The following is a 19,392-nucleotide window of genomic DNA, read 5'->3' on the forward strand; positions in this document are numbered from 1 at the left end:
CTCAAAGCCATAAAATGTGACTTTCTTGGTTATGCTAATAATAAAAAAGGATATCGATGTTATGATAAAACAAATGATAAACTTTACATTTCTAGAAATGTTACTTTTTTAGAAAATGACAATCGATTTGATTTTGAAGTTTCTAAGGAAGAATTCGAGTATGCTTTCTTATTTGATTTATTACCCAATAAAGGTATTGGTAATGATGTTAAAACTTTCAAGTCTATTAATGACTCAAGTAACAAGCCATCTCATGATCTTCTTCACAGACGAAATAATGGGGAGCATCCATGTGCCCTTGAAAGATATAATCAACTAACAAATACTGAAGAAACTAGTGTTAGAAGGTCGGAACGAACACATAGGCCTCCAAGTATGTTCGTCTTTCTCTCCAAACTATAGAGATTGTCTTCTAGCCATTCATTTGTATCATGAACCATCCAACTATAATGAAGCTAAAAACATAAAAGAATGGGTTGAAGCCATGAAAATTGAATTAGATGCATTACACATGGCTCACACTTGGGCAATTCAACCTCTTCCTATCAAAAATAAGACAATAGGGTGTAGATGGGTGTTTAAAATTAAATCAAAAAGTGACGGGTCTCTTGAGAGATATAAAGCAAGGCTAATTGCAAAAGGATATTCTCAAGAATATAGTATAGATTACGAGGAGACCTTTGCCCCAGTAACTCGTATGACTATAGTTAGAACTCTAGTTGCAGTAGCATCCATTAGAAAATTGTTGATATATCAGCTAGATGTTAAGAATGCGTTCTTAAATGAAAACTTAAATGAAAAAGTATACATGGATTCTCCTCTTGGTCTGATATTTGAAAATGACATGGTTCTTCGTCTTCAAAAGGTCCTATATAGGCTTAAACAAGCCCCTAAAGCATGGTATGATCGGTTTAGTGGCACGATGTTAAAACTTGAATTTAAATCTTGTTACACTGACACTGCTCTTTTTGTTAGATCTACAGGTACCTCATTGATAATTCTTCGTTTGTATGTATCAAAAGGAAATTGAAGATATTACAATTTTGCTTAAAAAATCCTTTGATATGACTGACCTTGGTTTTTTGATATACTTCTTAGGAATTGAAGTAGCTTATTCACCACGAGGATACATTTTATCTGAAATCAAATTTGCAGCTGATATTGTTGAGCGTTCGGGAATCACTTACACAAAATATGTTGATACTCCTGAAGTGATAAATGCGAAAATGCGAGCTGAAGATGGAGTGTTATTAGATGATTCAACTCTTTATCAACAATTTATTAGATCATTAATGTAGCTGTCCATTACAAGGTCAGATATTGCGCACGTCGTGCACTCTGCAAGTCAATTTCAACATGCGCCCACGGCGATCCACATGAGTGCAGTATTAAGAATAGTTCGATACATCAAGAAAACTATATCTAAAGGGCTATTCTTATCATCTTCTTCATCTTTAAATCTTATTGATTATACTGATTCTGACTGGGGAGAAGATCTCAATAACTATCACTCAACTACTAGCTTTTGTGTATTTTTAGGTGATTTTCTTATTTCTTGGCGATGCAAAAAACAACAGAAAGTATCTTTATCCTCTACGGAAGCTGAGTACATGATAATGACTACCACAACCACTGAAGTCGTGTAGATGAGAGTACTACTTTCCGATATGGGTGTTGATGTCTACGAATCTTCAAAACTATGCTGCGATAACAAAAGTGCCATCTATATAGCCATCAATCACACATTTCATGAGCGAACGAAACACATTGAGATGGATTGTCACTATGTTCGCGAAGAATATTTGAAGGAAACTATTACGTTGCCATATGGTCAGTCTAAATTTCATATTGCAGACTTGTTCACCAAAGCTCTTCCACTGCCCCGATTTTTGTATCTTCTTAGCAAACTTTTGGTGATTTCACCGTAAGTTTGAGGAAGAGTGTTAAAATTATATATATACAAATACGGACAAGGGTATTTCTGTCTTTTTGCATGTAGTACAGTCCACTAGGGACCTAAGTATAATACTTGTTTTTCTTTTTAGTTTTTTGTTTTTTAAACTTTGTGACAGACATATTATGACTGTTGGGAGATAGTCCAACTAGTCGTTGGACTGCTTATGACCGTTGGAAGGCAGTCCAATGACTGTTGGACTGCCTCCCACTCCTTGAGTGAGGCTCTATCCCTAATTGTATTGCAATGCTCTATGAAGCATTTTGGTATTTTATACAAAGGCTCTCTCTCTCTTTTTCAATAGACTTTTTATGCGTTTTGGTGTTTTATATTTCATCTAGTATGAAATTGTAATCGGTTCATTTGAACCTAGATTCATGTGTGTATAAGCCCTTTGTTGGCATTATATTTGTTCACCCTTGTTTCATTTCAATATATACACCCCCCGCACCCAAGTTTTTTGAAACTTCCGTGTCGCACCCTTTGCACCTGCATCCACACTTATGTTTCATAGGGTGACTATAATATTGAGTCAGTTGTTTTCTTTAAAGGCATGGAGAGGGAATCTGTTGGATTGTATTGTGTAGGCCAGGTCACAGTTGTTCGCTGACCTCCTTTGTGGACCCATATGAAGGCTTCTTCTGTTATGTTTCCTTCTTTGTGGAACCTTTGATTTCTCTTGCTTTTTCCATTCATCACTTTGTTACTGGAGCTTAGTAATATTCAGTGGAATGGTTTTTCCCTTTCATGATTTATATTTTATCTTCTCAGTCGTGGGGTCAGTCTACACTTTCTTTTTCACGACCAAGAAAATTACAGCTTCATACATTATTCAGTTAAAGAATTTTGCAACTTGTCATCTTCTTCTTCCTACACATAAGATATCTTGTTAATTGAACGCACGTGATGCTGTTAATTATGTGATAAGGTGCAGAACTCCATTTCCACTATTCTGTATCCAGTTCTGTCCCCTTTGTCTGATGGTTTGACAGGTTTACCCAATTAAAGTGAACCCAGATAAAATATTTATGTGATAAATTGTGAATCCATCCATGCAATATGTACCTGGCTTGAGGGTTTGTTGCTGCTAAACTAGCTGCGTAGATTGCCTTGTGGGTTTGCCTTTTCTTCCTTTTTATTTTTCATTTTCCAAGTTGAGCCAGCCTATGTTTTGTTGGGATTGGCCTCCTAACTTCGGTGAGTCCTAGAGGATTGTTAGGTGTCTTTGCTTTGTGTGTTCGTGACTGAAGAGGCTTTTGAGGAGAAAGACAACTGGAAAAGTTTAGGGCCCATTTTTTGCAAGGGAAAGATGCCCTTTTTCATTGGAAAAATCCAACCTGACAATGGGAGCCTCATCCTTTCTCACCACCTTAAATGAAACAAACACAAAATGTGCTGGAGGGAAAAGTCCAGTGTGTCAGGTGTCGGGCCCAATCTGGGGAAGTTTTCATTTGAAACTTCCTTCATGCCTCCTCCCCTGGGAAAGTTTTCATGGGAAAAGTCAAGCGTGACAGGAGTTTTTTGAAAGACATACCTTTTCCCATGAAAGGCCCTTTCATGGAGAATGAAACAAATGGGCCCTCAATGTGTAATTTGTGAAATCATATTTCTTGGACCAGAGGGTAGATGAAGATGATGATTGAGATTTTGATCCTCTCATTGGTTTAACCATTTTAGTAGACCTAATGCTGTCAGGATCATATTTATGGATGTATATGCTGTATACAAACAAATGTGTAAGATAAGAATTGGATATGTGGGAATAATATATGTGGGAATAATAGCAAAACTTATGAATACTCAATGCTAACTAGCAGGACGAATCTGTGACATAACTTTAGGATGCTAAGATGATCCAAATGCTATGGATGATGATGTTTGGTGTATGTTGACTTGCAAGTGGGAGTTTTAGGGAGCAGACAGAGGTGCTTAAAAATGGAAAGGAGAAAGGTAACTGTAGATGACATACTTAACAAAGGATGGAATGTGCACGTTAGAGGGAGAAAATGTGGATTATATACTATAAAAGAGAAATTGGGATAAAAATAAATTGTCCCTGAACCATGGTGCTGGCCATGACACTTTCCTGTCAAATCATTGTATTCAGTATTTGTTAGATCTTGGTCTGCAGCGAGGTTGTAAGTATCATATCGTGACCCGTATCGGTTGGGTCCAAAATAAGATACCTATCGTAAAAAATTAGCAAAAATTTCAAAAAATCATGAAAAATCAGGAAAAAAGGAAAAAATTCTAAAAAAAATCATAACACGTGAAACAATAAAAAATTGCACAAAATACAACCATAAAATCACATATGAAGCATTTATGAAATAAGATTAAGTAAACATCGATATAACAAGAAGACAATTTATTTATGTAATAAGATTAACTAAACATAGATATGTTCTTAAACATTAAACAACCACACATTTGGTTGTTCAGTCACGCATCTAATCACCACAAATACAATTGGTTAAGACAAAATAATGATACATTCAAAAGCCAAAAAGTGTTCATAACTCGTTACAAAAGTTAAAGTTACATTTTTCAGTTACAGAATGCTATGCTAAGGGTAAAGGCATACAAGCTAGAGTCAGAAATATATAATAAAAGTCATCTTCAGTATCAAACTTCATCTCAATGTTTTCCTTCATTTTTTGCATCATTTAGTGGCTTGAGATGATGATGGGTCATCTTCATCTTCTGAATCAAGGACCACCTATGGCAAATGCTGCACGTACTCGTGCCTTTTTTTTATCGTCTTCTATAAGACTAGTAAAAAACTCAACACGAATATTAGTATGAATGCGATGTGTATATAATTTCACGGTGGAGTTGTTATGCCCCATAACATACATTTAAATCTATACAATCCTCGATGCATTATAAAACTACAAAAGTTATACATCACTATTCATTTTAAACACATATCCAAGTCAATTGGTATACAATATTTCAATGTAGGATCCTTTAAGAGGCATCCTCCACGACCTCCACCCTTCATCGACCTCTTAGAGCACGAATTACTAAATCTAATCACTACAAATATGTAACACAATACTCAATAACACACATAGGGACAAATTTTGAGTTCTAAGGTCAAAAAAATGAGATTAGAGGTGAAAAAAAAAACTAAAAGTAAAATAATTTCTAAAAACATCAAAAAAGAAAAGAGCTTACCCTCCTTCAACTTCAATCATACACAAATGAAACAAAGAACAATTTTTTTTTACCTTAACCCACTTCCTTAAGTGGAAAAATGGTGGAAATGCACTTTTACTTGAGCAAACCGCAAAAGGCCTCTCCCTTGCACATGGATTGACCCTCCAAATCGCACTCACGACTCCTAGGGTGCGTGAATACCCCTCTAATGGTCTCTACACAAATGAGGGAGTCGGCCCTCAAGAGGTATTTAAAACCCAAAAAGAAAAAAATTATGATTCGGCCCTTTTTAAAGTGCACCGAAGGTGTATCATGTCAATCACCCTGTATCGTACTATATAGTATGATACAAGGCTGTATCTACGATACATACAATACAAATACGATACAAACTCCTATCGCGATATGAGTGTGTATCGTATCATTATTTCCCATAGTAACGATATGTTTTGTACGATACGGTATGATGCAAACAACTTTTGTCTGCAGTCAGCTGTAATATTCTAGAATGCCTCAAGCACTAGTGAAAGTACTGGAGATAAAAACTGTTGAAAGCAAATTACCAAAGTATTTATAACGAAAGCAGATGTTAGCAACTTTCGCCTTATTTGAAGTGGCCTTGATTACCTTAGTGTTGGTAGTGATGAGATGGTTTCTGGAAAATGGGGAAAGATGCTTTCTGCAGGGTCTCTGTATTGTTAGGGACATTTCTGTCCCCAATTTAGTTAATATGGTGTGGGACATAGGGGTGCATTCAAACTGATCTGAGCCTGGAGTTGGGTTGTTCAAGCCTGGCTTGACATCAGTACATACACATGGACGTTATGTGTGTGTGTGTGTGTTTTTATTTGAAAATTAAAGGATACAGAAAATTGTGTCTGATGAGCAGTCACCACAAGGAGTGAACTGCGCTTCAGCCTAGTTATTTAAGTTCAAGGCAGGGTGCAAGCCTTTCATGAACTAGAGGAAAAATGAGATCAACTTATGACCGTCCTGTGCCAAGCCAAACAAGTAACACCACAAATAACATGATTTTTTTATTAAAACACCAAAAGGATCTCAACTTGTCTCATTTTAATTATTAGTAAACCACAATTCATATTGGAAATATGTTGTGATATACATAAATATTATTAATATACACAATAATAATGTTTTTAAACATACTTAAGTATTGGCAAGTTCCTAATGAGTTCACCAAGATTTTACACATCCTTTATTTTAGGTTTGAGCTTGGGTAATTGATTAAATGAGTGACTCTAGCAAGCCTAGGATCTTAAAAGTAGCACAGCTCATAGAACAATAGTTCCATAATATTATGCTTGCTGATATTCTTTTTTGAAGTTGGGACCCGTGGTAGGGAATTCAGGTGTTTTTGTTATCATAAAAAAGGTTCAAATCAAATTCCATTGGCATCTACGCTTCACACTAGGTTGGTATACTTATCTACCATCTTCAGATTGCAATTTTAGATTCATATCGTTGCTGACTGCTCATCAATGTTCTCCCAATAAATCATTTCTCCTTTTCTTTTTATTGAACTTCTGGATATTACTTTTCATCGACCCTTGAGGGTGGGATTATTCATTTGGCTGGTGATCCTGGCAACTTTGTGTACTGGCTCTCAACTGTTAAATCTACCATAGTTTATATGATTTATAGTCAATTCTTGTTGTTCATTTGCAAGATCCATCAGGGAAGTTTTCTGGTTTGCTATTTTTAGTTCATGAATGTTACCTTGGATTTTTTTGTTGATTTATTTTATGGAAACATTTTGACAATGTATCTAACTTTCTGGTACATCATGTCTTCTTGATAGGTCATAAGAAATGAAGCTTTGTTACTTCTAACATACCTAACTCGTGAAGCTGAGGTGAGCTATTGATTCTTATTCATAAGGAATGGCATATTTGCCCAATGCATCTCAAGAAAAGGTTATTTGCTATTGTTCTTGTTTCCAGGAAATTCAAAAAATTGTAGTCTTTGAAGGTGCCTTTGAGCAGATCTTTAGCATAATTAAAGAGGAAGGCTACTCTGAGGGTGGCGTTGTTGTGCAGGTAGACATGGATGTGATTGTCTTAGTTAATACATCTAGTCAGCTTCAAAAGTTTCATTTGCAGATAAGCTCTAAGTTTACTCTTTGGGTCTTATGGTATTGTTTGTACTTGAAATTCTGGTCACCCCTAGCATCTCTCTCTCTCTCTCTCTCACACACACACACACACACACACACACACAGCTCCAATGGCTTCAACACAACCACACAAGTTAGCGGTCGCCCATCTTCACTATGCCTTCTTTAAGAGCAAGTGTCGTCCAATAAATAGCAGATTTTTGTTGCCACCTTGTCTTCCTTGATCGCAATCTGGCAGTAATCTCAGTCTCAGTTTGGCAGGTTGCCCATTTCACATGGATGCACATATATTAATATGACTCCAATCAAGGCCAACATTAATCTGAAATGACCAACTAGTTCCTGGATTTGAATCATATTTAAATCAGATCTGGGAAGTCCAGACCTAGATCAATATGGTGTGTCATGCTCCAATACTTGTCTGGTTCAAGGGGGAACTCTTTGGCCAGAAAAAGCACATCTTATGATGATTCTTTTGAGTGGTTTCATGTTTATAATGCTCATTGCAGCCTCAGGTCAAGTCTTGCATATTTATGTATATTGCAGGCTGGACTGGTATAATCAAATCAGAAATCCTCCAAGGTTCAATTTTGGCCTAGATTTGATTAGATAAGAACCCATTCAGTCTAACTCTAAAACCGTCATTGGATTGGATATGAGGTCCAAATCTGACTAATTGTCCACCCCCTTAATGCCATTTTTTTATCAGGCCTTTAAATTAGATAGATAAAAAGTAATTTTGTTTCATATACTTGCTTGGTATTAGAGCTTAGTTAACATATTCCTATAATGATAATATCACCTAATCCCTGAAGGAAATCAGCTGTCCCTATTTTTTAAATGACTTACCACCATTTCTTGGAGGATGGCTTGGCTTTAGGCATGATGTACAAAGGTGTAATCTGGAATAATTTCCCCGTTATCCTTTCTTTTCTTGCTTTTATCCTCTGGTTTTCTTTTTCTTTTCCCCATCAGGATTTCACAAATTCGTTCCTCCTGATTGACTGGGTTGTATTGGTAAACAGGATTGTATGGAGTTACTAAACAATCTCCTTCGCAATAACACATCCAATCAGGTTTGTACATTCAATATATTGATCACATTATGTGTCTACAGCAGGAAGTGTAATAGCAGTTCATTGCAGATACTACTGAGGGAAACTGTGGGAATTGAACCTCTGATATCAATTCTAAAGCTTCGGAAAGGTAGCACTTACAGCTTCACACAGCAGAAGGTAAGGATTGCAGTTACACTCATTTCTGGTTAGCATTGTTGCATGTGTCATGTAGAAGATTGTCTTTTGCTGTATGATGGAAATTAGGGGTGTGTTATGGGGATATATCTTGGCCTCACTAATTAATTTTTGCATTGTTATGTACAATAAATAACATGCCAGTAGACAGTGAACCTGCTCAGTGTGTTAGAAGCCTTTGGATTGCTTCTGGTGGGAGGTCCTGAAGCAGATTCTGTCAAAGATACCAATAGAGTGTCGAATCAAACATTCCTTGCACAGGTACACTTTATGTTTTGTTAAATTTTATGTTGTTGAGGACAAGATTCATTCTTTTTGTTTTTTGAATAATCCAGAACAAAATCTTGGACCATCTTTTGATGCTGGGAGTTGAGAGCAGATGGGCTCCAGTTGCAGTTCGCTCTTTGGTAAGTAGAGGGCATGTTTTTGACGATTTACTTTTATGCACCAGACAAACTCATGCTATCATGTTCATTTTTTAGTCAATTTAGCAGTATACTGTTGCTAATCTGGTAATTGTTTGAACAAACTCAGTTTTTGTATGGCAATTGTATTGCACCTCAGACTGGCTTAAATAGACTATAGTTTGCTTGGCAAAATTTTTGTACAACTTACTTTGGATATTTATGTATTTTTTTTGTAATAAACTAATGCGGCTCCCTTGCGTAGACACGGATACAGCTAGCCAATTACTAATTCTTGGTTCATGTACTATAATGCATTAGAGATGCTGTAAGAGTTCTCTTTGGAAGCCATAATATCTATCAAGAGCTAGGAACCTCACGTTATCTCAAGAAGATGGAGCATCAAAGGAGAGATAAAGTAAACTTCATTACCAAGAAAGAAGAAGGAATACACTTTTATGGGGGTCAAACCCTCATGGTTACACAAAAAGACAAAAACTGTTGACTCTCTAACCAACTGATAAAATACGAAAATTCCCTCACAAATATGTTATGTACATAAAAGAGACGGTAGCACACTACTAAAGATATGCTACATTTTCATATTACAAAAACTACACTATTCAACACTCCCCCTCAAACTTCAGATGATGATAACGAAATCATCCCAAGTTTGGAGAGAAATGACTGAGAGTATATAAGAGTTAAACTCTTAGTAAACACATGCAATTTTCTCCTTAGAAGTCACATACTCCAATGATATGATCACATCTTCATAGGCTGTCTTAGCAAAGTGGCAATCAATTTCAATGTGCTTTGTTCTTTCATGAAATTCCTGATTTTTAGCAATATGAATAGCACTCATGTTGTCACAGTACAAAGATGTCATCTCAGAAACTGCCACACCAAGTTCCCCCAAGAGTCATCTTGATCTCTGATTCTTTGTAGTGACTTGAGCCATGACTCTGTATTCTGCCTCTTCAGTGGACAAGGCAACTCGGAGCTGTTTCTTGTTTTTTAGAAAATCAAAGAGCTCCCAAGTAAATCATAGAATCCAGTAGTTGAGAAACGATCTTTGGTCGATCCTCAAAAATCTGTATCACAATAGGCTCTAATGTTTGTAGAGGATAATGCTGAGAAAACATCCCAAAGTGCATAATATCTCTCGCACATGCCAAATTATTCTTAGTACAACAACAAGATGAACTAAATTCATTGCACTCATAAACTAGTTGATTTCATGGGCTGCGTATGAGATATTGGGTTCTTCAAGCTTCTCACCCTCACAACTTTACATTTGCTTCCATTGGGGTCATAACCTTTCTCTAGTCATTGGCTAGTCGAGCATTTATCACAAGATTTGTTGCATAATTGTGTTGTGACAAATAGTCTTCTTGAGTATGAAACTTTTAATCCCAGGAAGTACTTCAAATCTCCTAGGTCTTTCATTTCAAATATGTTGGTAATCCTTTTTTTAGTGTCAACAATTTTCTGCACGTCATCTCCTGTGATGATCATATCATCAACGTACAAAAGCAAAATACACTTCCCACAATTCGAGGACACAAACAAAACAGGGCCACAATAACTTTGCTCAAATCCAAGGGACTTCACAACCATGCTGATCTTCTTGAACCAAGCACGAGGTGCTTGCTTAAGCCCATATAGAGCTTTCTTCAACCTGCACACCCTGCCCTGAGAATCTGAATAACCAGGTGGGAGTTCCATATACACCTTATCCAAATCCTCATTTAAGAACGCATTTTTACATCCAATTGCCAAAGATTCCATTGTCTTATCATAGCAACAACAAACAATGTCCATATGGTAGTCATGTGAGCACCTAGGCAAACGTTTCAGCAAATTCAGCTCCAATTTGCTGGCTATATCCCTTGGTTACTAATCTTGCCTTATACCTCTTGATCGACCTATCTGCGTTAGTCTTTATCTTGTACACTAACTTGCAACCAATCACATTTTTGCCCAGTGGGAGTTGCACAAGATCCCAACCATTCATTCTTTCAAGAACCTCTAGCTCTTCAGCCATTGCACGTTGACACTTCTCTTTAGAAGCTACTTCTGCATAAGAACTAAGCTCAACATAGGAGTAGATTGGAGCTAAGAAGGCACGATGTCGAGTAGTAAAAGACTTATTGGATACAAAGCGAGTAGGAGGGACAATGGCTCTAGTACTACGACGTACTTGAATAGCAGAAAAGATGCGAAAGGCAACTCCAAGCTCACTGAGATCAGCTGCAAGGAGATTATAATTGACATCTATATTTCCTACTTTTCTACTTCAATTTGATTTAAAAATGGTATATTCACTATATTTTCTTCCCTTCTAGAATAAGTTTAACCAAATCTACCATCTCCTCCAGTTGCCTTCCCCTAAGCCCCATATATCTGTCTTTTGTCTTCTACATGAAACTTAGTTGTCAAAAGCGCTAGTCGGAGCCTAGGCAGAAGACCCTTGAAAGGACTAGTCGGGGCCTAGGCGGGACCAAAAAAATAAAATATTAAAAAAACAAAAAAGCATTACAATAAATAGTTAAATTTAGTAACAAACTTATGATTGTAACTATGGATGAAGTGTGTAATTCAGTGTGACGTCGCAAGATTCATGAAATTGCATAATATTGAACATACACAAAACTTGAGGCGCAACATCCGATTACTCTCTCTCTATAGAGAGAGAATGGTGATTATCTTGCCTCTGTTTCATTAGGTCACTGTCAGGATCCTCCAAAAATCATAGTTTTTAGATGTTTTATACTCGATCTGAACCGTTAAATGTGTTTATGATTGTTGTTGAATAGAGAACATGTAATTGATTAAGCATCTTTATGCTCATATGTGTATTTTGAGGTAAAATAATCATCGGTTGATATCGTACTAAAATTTCATGATAAAATATTCATACTTTTACGTCAAATCAATTTGAAACGAAGCTTGTTTCTCAATAAATAAGTATTGATAAACACAACTAATGGTTCGAATTGAGCATAAAACACTTAAAACTTTGATATTTAAAGGGTCTTAATGGTGACAAAGAAAAGGGGACAGGATGAACCCCGTTCTCATATATATATAAATATATATATATATAGATAGATAACTGAAAAAATAGATTATATATATATATATATATATGTGTGTGTGTGTGTGTGTGTGTGTGTGTGTGTGTGTGTGTGTGTGTGTGTGTCAAAAACACATGCGTACATGTAAACAACAAAAATAAAAAAGAAGGAAAAAAGAAAAAAAGGGAGAAAAGGAAGAAAAAAATGAAGAGAGTGGAGGGGCAAGAGGAGGAAGGAGAATAAAAAAGGAAAAAATAAGAAGAAAAAAAAAGAAAGAAAAGGGAGAAAAGTAAAAAGAAGAGGAAGAGGAAGAAAAAGAGAAGACAGAGGGGTGAAAGGAGGAGGAAGAAGAAAAAAATAGGAAGGTAAAACAAACAAACAAAAGAAGCAGAAGAAAAGCGAGAACAAAAAAGAAGGCTTTTGGGGCTAGAGGAAGAAGAAAAAGAAATAAAAGGAGGTAAAATACAATTAAAAAAAAACTAACAACCATGTTCCTGCGGCCTATGCGCTGGCTAGGTAGCCTAGGTGGAAAAACAAGACCCTACCACCTAGACCCATATGCCTAGGTGGTGACCCTACACCTAGCTCGCCTAGGCGGCGCCTAGGCAATGAAAAACATGTCTAGATATCCAAACTCGCTTCTCTACTGGGTCATAACACTTGTATCCCTTTTGGCCATAGGAAAAACCCATGAAACAATATTTTTCTGTGCGAAGAGAAAGTTTATCCGTATCTACTAGGTAACAATGCAAAACATGTGCACCCAAACACTTTTATCATACTATAATTAAGAACTGTTTCATATAACTTTTCAAATGGGGATATACCTTTGAGTGTTGCTGATGGCATACAATTGATTTAATAAATTGTCATACAAATTACATGTGCTCGGTATTCTTTAGGTATACTGCCACTAAAGAGAAAGGCCTTAATGATCTCCAAGATGTATATGTTCTTTCTCTCAGCCGTGTCATTATACTGAGTAGTGTAGGGACATGTCTTTTGATGCTTAATTCCCTTTTCCTGCAAAAAATTCTCAAACATACCACTAATGTATTCTCCTCTTGAATCAGTTAGAAGAGTTTTGGTTTTAATAGAAAATTGATTTTCAATCATTGCACAAAATTTATTGAATATCTCAAAAAGTTCATTTATATTTCTCATGGAATAAATCCATGTAAACCTTGTACAATCATCTATGAATGTGACAAAGTATGATGAATCTCCCTTGGACAAAATAGAAGATGGACCCTATACATTAGAATGCACAAGTTCAAATGGACTTGAGTTTCTCTCTTTTTAGCCCCAAAAGGTAAGGCATGACCCTTAGCCAACCTACAAGACTCACATTCTTGTACATGACTCGAGTCTAAAAGCTTTGACTTTCCTAAACTGTAAGAGGTGACAAGATACTACAACCTAGAGCTGGATATGCTTTGGTGACACAAAAAGGACTCATCCAAACTAGTTGCACACAAACCAACTTCATTTCTCCCCTACTTGCTTATGTCCAACCAATCCAAATAATATGGATCCCTCTTTTTATGGCCAAATCAAATCCTCCTCTCTAACAGCTGATCTTGCACAACACAATTAACAGGAGATAAGGTAACATTACAATTACGTTTAGTTATTTGTTAAAAAAAAATTAGATTAATGGATAAAGAAGATACATGATAAACATGTGAGATATTAATCTTACTCTCAGGAAAAGAGGTAGAAGACATAGTACCAACTTTAGAAATTGACATAGAAGTCCCATCTACAGTGCGAAAAACATCCCTACAAGGATGACAATTGGTTAAGATAGACTCATTAGCTGTCATATGACAAGATGTTCCTGAGTCTATTAATCCCTTATGGCGACTGTAAAGGATACCTGCATAAGTAGTACCCAGAGGAAGGAGAAGGATTAGAGGTAGAATAGACAGTGGCAGAGTGCACAAGAAGCTGAAGCTTTCTATATTTGTTCTAACAACTATTGTTGAGTGTTGCTCATAATATAAGTTGAGCTCGACAAGGGGGGCACACTAGCTTGAGAGCCAATGCTGCACACATCAGATAGGCCAGATTTGGCCTTAGAAGCATCATCTTCAGAAGAGATAACTACGACTCCACCTTTTTCTTTTTTAAGCACTGGGCATGAGTTCTTCATATGTCCATAGCTCTTACAGTAATGACACTGGATAGAGCTCATGTCTTCACGACCCCCACTAGACCGACCTCCTACTCTACCTCCAGCTCTACCCCCAAATTGACGAGTCACAACAAGCACACTCTCTGCTGGGGACTGGCTACTAAGAGACTTGAGCTTAGTTTCTTCTGTGAGAAGCTCACCCAATGTCTGCACCAAAGTGGGGAGAAAGCATTGTTGTCAGTATCAGTGCGTATCGACCTATATGTATCATATCGGTAGAAAATCGATACGCTTCACCCCTGAATTGGCTATTTTTTAATAAATGTAAACAAATACTTAAAATTATTTTTTAAATATTATTTTAACGACTTTAACGCATGTCTATTTCTAATTGACACATAATATTTTTTAGTTATTTTTTGGCCGATTCAGAACGATTCACTTGAGTATCAGTATCCACCGATTCACCTAAATCGTTAGCCAAACAATACAGGGCCGATACCGATACAGCCAACATTGGGAGAAAGGATTGATGAAGTATGCTCCTATGTATACCGTCAAACTCAGGGTGATGAGCCATGAGAAAATCAATCACTTGTTTTTGGTCTCTAGCCTCCACATCACGATTCTTGCATTCATGTATTCATCACATTTATCGCATTTGGAGATAGTCATCATGGCAACTAAGGCATCCAATGCCTGCTGAAAGCGAGCATAGAAATCCTGAATGGATTCATTTCCCTGCCTTAAAGCCCTCAATTATGTCTCTAAATGGTACCTTTTTGCCAATAGGGTCAGAGGGGAGAGTGGTTGATACTGCCTAAAACACTAATAAAGAGTGAAAAAGAGAGAAGAATGAATATTAGCAGAAAAGACAAAGAATTGGATAAAATGTGGAAAATAGCATAACCAGAATTTGTGTCCATATGGATGAGATAAAAGGAAACAAAAAGAAAAGAACAGAAATTATGGTATATTGCAAGATGCAAAAATAGAGCTTCAGAAGATCGTAGGGAATCATGCAGGAAATAACCCGAACACTGAAAAGGATGCAACATTGCATGTAAAAACCCTGAATGTTTGAGAGGGATCAGAAGTCTTGAGGAAGCCAAAATGATATGCATTAACATCTTCCACTTTTTTCATTGGAAAAACCTCTTCCACTTTGGGTGATCAGGAATTTGAAACGGATGAGCACCAGGGATGAAAGCTTGGTGTCTATGTCACATGGGTATAGCTGGAAAGCCCAGGCACCTGTGTCAACATGTGTGGGTACAGGTACAGGTACGGATCTGGTCGAACCCAATCCAGATCTGATACCCAGATCAATTTTTCTTGTTTTTTCTTTTCAAGTTGGTTTTTCTCACTTGTTTACTTATAAAATTTATTTTCCATAGTATAAAATTATATAGTATAGCATTTTCACTTGTCAATTATATCTTTTTTCATTTATGCATTATTTTCATTATATGTATGTATATATCCTCCATACCTGCACCAACACCATACCTACACGTATGTGACATAGCTTGGTGTTAAAGTTGGAAGATAGATGGAGGCAAAACAATGGATAGTGATTTACCTTGTGGATAGGCCAACTTAATTGCATCAATGGTTTCATTATGAAGCCTTATCTCTGAATTAACCATTTTTGTTCCAGCTAGATGAGCCACTAACTGGTCTACCACCTCCTAAACCCCACCTCTACTCCCCCACCACCTCTCATTGATACACTAATGATATTTGTATCAGATCCAACTGGTACCTCAAATCTGTGCAGATACTTTAATCTAGATACCGTTCTGTTTGACCCATATCTGCAATCAATCTGGATTTGACACACTGGCACCAACTATTACTTGAAAAAATTCCTTTGCCCCATTTTCATGGGACCCTAGTCATTAAGCAGGATGCCACCAAGACCCAACCAAATAGATGTTGGTCTTATCAACCCCATTGGATTAAGCTTAGTACTAATCAAACCATACACAACCTTGGTAGTTGAGTTATATACAAAATGGTATGTGACTAACACTAGGTCTTACTCATGGTTCTTATGTATCTAACACCAACTAGACTTGAATCTATCAAATAAAAAGTCATTTTTAACACCACCTTATACATACTAAACTGTCATCCGGGTACGGGTACGGGTACGGGTACGGGTACAGGTACGGGTACAGGTACGGGTACGGGTACGGGTACGGGTACGGGTACGGGTACAGGTACAGGTACGGGTACGGGTACGGGTACAACACAACAATTTCAAAAAATGTGGGTACGGGAACATGGCTATATATATTAAATATCACATAAATATATATGTTATATCTAAAATATATATTATTTACTAAAAATCTGAAGTTATAAACTGAAAATATAATTATAAATTATAAATTGAATACAAACTTGTATGTACGGTGAGTAAAATGGCGTGTCCAGGTGTCGATGCTTGTTGACACGGGGATATGCATGTTAACACAAGTACAAAGGGCAAAACGGAGTGTCCGGGTACCATAGATATTAAACATGCCTGACTTTAGCCTACAATTGAATCTATCCAGGTTGCTATAAGTACCAAGGTTTTTAGTATCATATCATTACCATATCAGTTGGGCCCAAATTAAGATTGTATCGTATCGTATAGTAAAATACCATAAATTTTTAATAAAAAGATTCTAAAAAATCCATAAAAATCAAGAAAAATAAAAAAGTAACAATTTTTTTTTAAAAAATCATAGCACATGAAACAATGATGAATTGTACAAAATACAACCATAAAATCATATATAAAACATTTAAATATCATCAAACATCAACTAATATAGAATCATAGATAATATTGCATGCATATCTCACAAGAACAATGCAAAATATTAAATATCTTGCAATTAAGAACATGCCACGAGACTCATACTTTCATATTACATAAACAAAAACAAAAACAAAATTACCAAGTTTATGAACAATTAAATGTTAAATAACCAAGAGATAGGGATTTCCTTCACATTGTTCTAGCTAAATGATGCTTCAACCGAGAGATACCACCCAAAAAAAGTACTTTGACAATAGTTGCACTCGATTTTTAATCGGTTTTCGCTCATTACTTGAGTGCCCTTTTGCCATGCCGGTTCCTTTGATGTCATCTTCCCCCAAAAAAGTCAATAATAAGAAAAAAATAGTTTTTTTTTACCTTAACTCACTTTCTTAAGTGAAAAAATGGTGAAAATGCACACTTGAGAAAATTGTAAAAGCCCTCTCTCTAGCGCACGGATCAGCTCCCAAATCACTCTCACGGATCTTAGGGTGCATGGGTTCTCCTCTAATGTCCTCTACACAAAAGATGGAGTCGGCCCTCAAAAGGTATTTAAAACCCAAAAGTGAAAAAGTAAGTTTTGGCTCCTTTTAAAGTATGCCGATACCGTATCGTATGATATGCCATGTATCGTATGATACAGGTCGATACAGGGGTGTATCGTATGATACACTCGATACGTGTACGATACACACTCATATCGCGATACGAGTGTGTATCGTATCAAGAACCTCAATAGTAATGATATGTATCATATACCGTATCGTTCAATATGGTTCGATACTTACAACACTGATAAGTACCATAAAAACAGTTGCATCCAAATAACAGTGTAATTTCTTAATTCCCATTTTGGCTCTGGCCTTTGTAATCTGTCTTTGGTGATGACTTGTGGCCCTGACCCACACTCTGGAAATTCATAATAATATTTTCATCCTCTTGAAATAAAAAAAGAGTACATTTGAGTGGGCCAAAGCCAGTGGTTCAATAGCATAATATGGATCTATGTCCAGAAGTGGTCATCAGAAGGATAATAGTGATTGATATGCACAAACACGATATTTTGCATATTGTGACAGATAATCCAGTGGATGCTTTGGATAAGACTTCCCATACTGCTTCTCATTATGAAGGCATGAATGCTATGTTTTGAAGTAAATTTGAAAAAGAGGCATTGTACTTTGTGTTATAGTGTGCTTTTCTGTTGGTAAGAATCTACAGAATACTTGTTTGGTTTTGTTATATGAACTTTATTGTTCTCTCAATTAATGATTGGTCTTCTATTATATAATATTGCTCCATGTTGCTCTTCTATAACAGTTGATGTCATGGTCAAACCTAAAAATGCATCTTCATTCTCCTTCAAGTATCAGTCTTCTGCTTATGAAATCTGGACTTGTTTGTAGCTTTCTTGACTTACCGTTTGACCATTCTTTTTTTAACCTGGAAGTCCTGTTTTTCAAATTGCTGTTAACCTACTCTGATTATTAAGCTTCTGTGTAGCTAAATATATTTCATTTTCTGCAGGCAATGCAGTGCATTGGTGACTTGATTGCTAGACACCCTCAAAATCTTAACACATTCGCTAGTAAACTTATTGGGGAGGAGCTACATGCAGAACCTGCATTGAATGCCATTCTTCGAATCATGTTACAGACATCTGATATTCAAGAATCAATGGCAGCTGACTATATCTTAAAATGTTTCTGCGAGGTAATATTTTATAATTATCAAACATTATGTTTAGATAATATTTTCCTTTGATGTCAGGATGCTCACTGCTGATAATTGATTCCACGAGTTGGTAATTTTGATGCCTATGTAATCCTCTTCATGCTTTGTTGTTAGGTTTATTCCTGAGCTGTGAAATGCTATCCAAGTCTGGATCTGAGTGCTTGGGATTCCTGAATACCATTTGATTTTTCAGAATTCTAGGATAGGCTTATTAAATCAGTTTGAGCTTTGATGCTTCTTTGTAGTTTATCCTCCACTTATTCACTTTATCCCTGACATGGGTCCAAAATCAGATCATATTTGGTCCAATTGAAGTCTCTGTCAGACATACCTTTCAAATATTTGCACAAATAAAAACATGTAAAACAAAAAAAAAATGGGTTTTGAATGAAGGCAGAGCGCATTAGCCAAATTCTTTGAATCTTTTGCTGTCCACCTTTCATCCATTTGTTGTAATTTTTAATTGTCTTAACAGTTGTTTTAAGAATGACTCTCCATGTGTTTTTTTTTTCAATTTTGTTCTGTTAAAATCTAGGAATGTCTTTATTCTTTACTCATGATTCTTATTTAAATTCATAAACTTTTGAGCATGCGGATGTTAAATTTGTCTTGACATTTATCCAATGGACCCTCTTATTATGTGGGTATGTGCTTAGAATTAGTTTGAAAAGCCATCAAGTCAACTTAGTGACTCCTGGAGTCAAATAGGATGAGTAACT

General features: G+C 36.3%; 1 protein-coding gene across 1 annotated transcript in view; it reads left to right on the forward strand.

Annotated features, from left to right (window-relative positions):
- The window catches only part of LOC149839822 (golgin candidate 6-like), a 50,859-nt gene that overhangs the window by 25,333 nt on the left and 6,134 nt on the right, over nucleotides 1–19,392 (forward strand). The window contains exons 8-14 of the mRNA XM_090002833.1: nucleotides 6,936–6,989; nucleotides 7,078–7,173; nucleotides 8,276–8,326; nucleotides 8,396–8,485; nucleotides 8,651–8,764; nucleotides 8,839–8,910; nucleotides 18,467–18,652. Of these exons, the coding sequence (XP_089858959.1) occupies nucleotides 6,936–6,989; nucleotides 7,078–7,173; nucleotides 8,276–8,326; nucleotides 8,396–8,485; nucleotides 8,651–8,764; nucleotides 8,839–8,910; nucleotides 18,467–18,652 (663 nt within the window). The remainder of the gene's footprint in view (nucleotides 1–6,935; nucleotides 6,990–7,077; nucleotides 7,174–8,275; nucleotides 8,327–8,395; nucleotides 8,486–8,650; nucleotides 8,765–8,838; nucleotides 8,911–18,466; nucleotides 18,653–19,392) is intronic.

The sequence above is a fragment of the Nuphar pumila genome, chromosome 4 (genome assembly GCF_984573655.1).
Source record: "Nuphar pumila chromosome 4, dmNupPumi1.hap1.1, whole genome shotgun sequence".
NCBI lineage: Eukaryota > Viridiplantae > Streptophyta > Magnoliopsida > Nymphaeales > Nymphaeaceae > Nuphar > Nuphar pumila.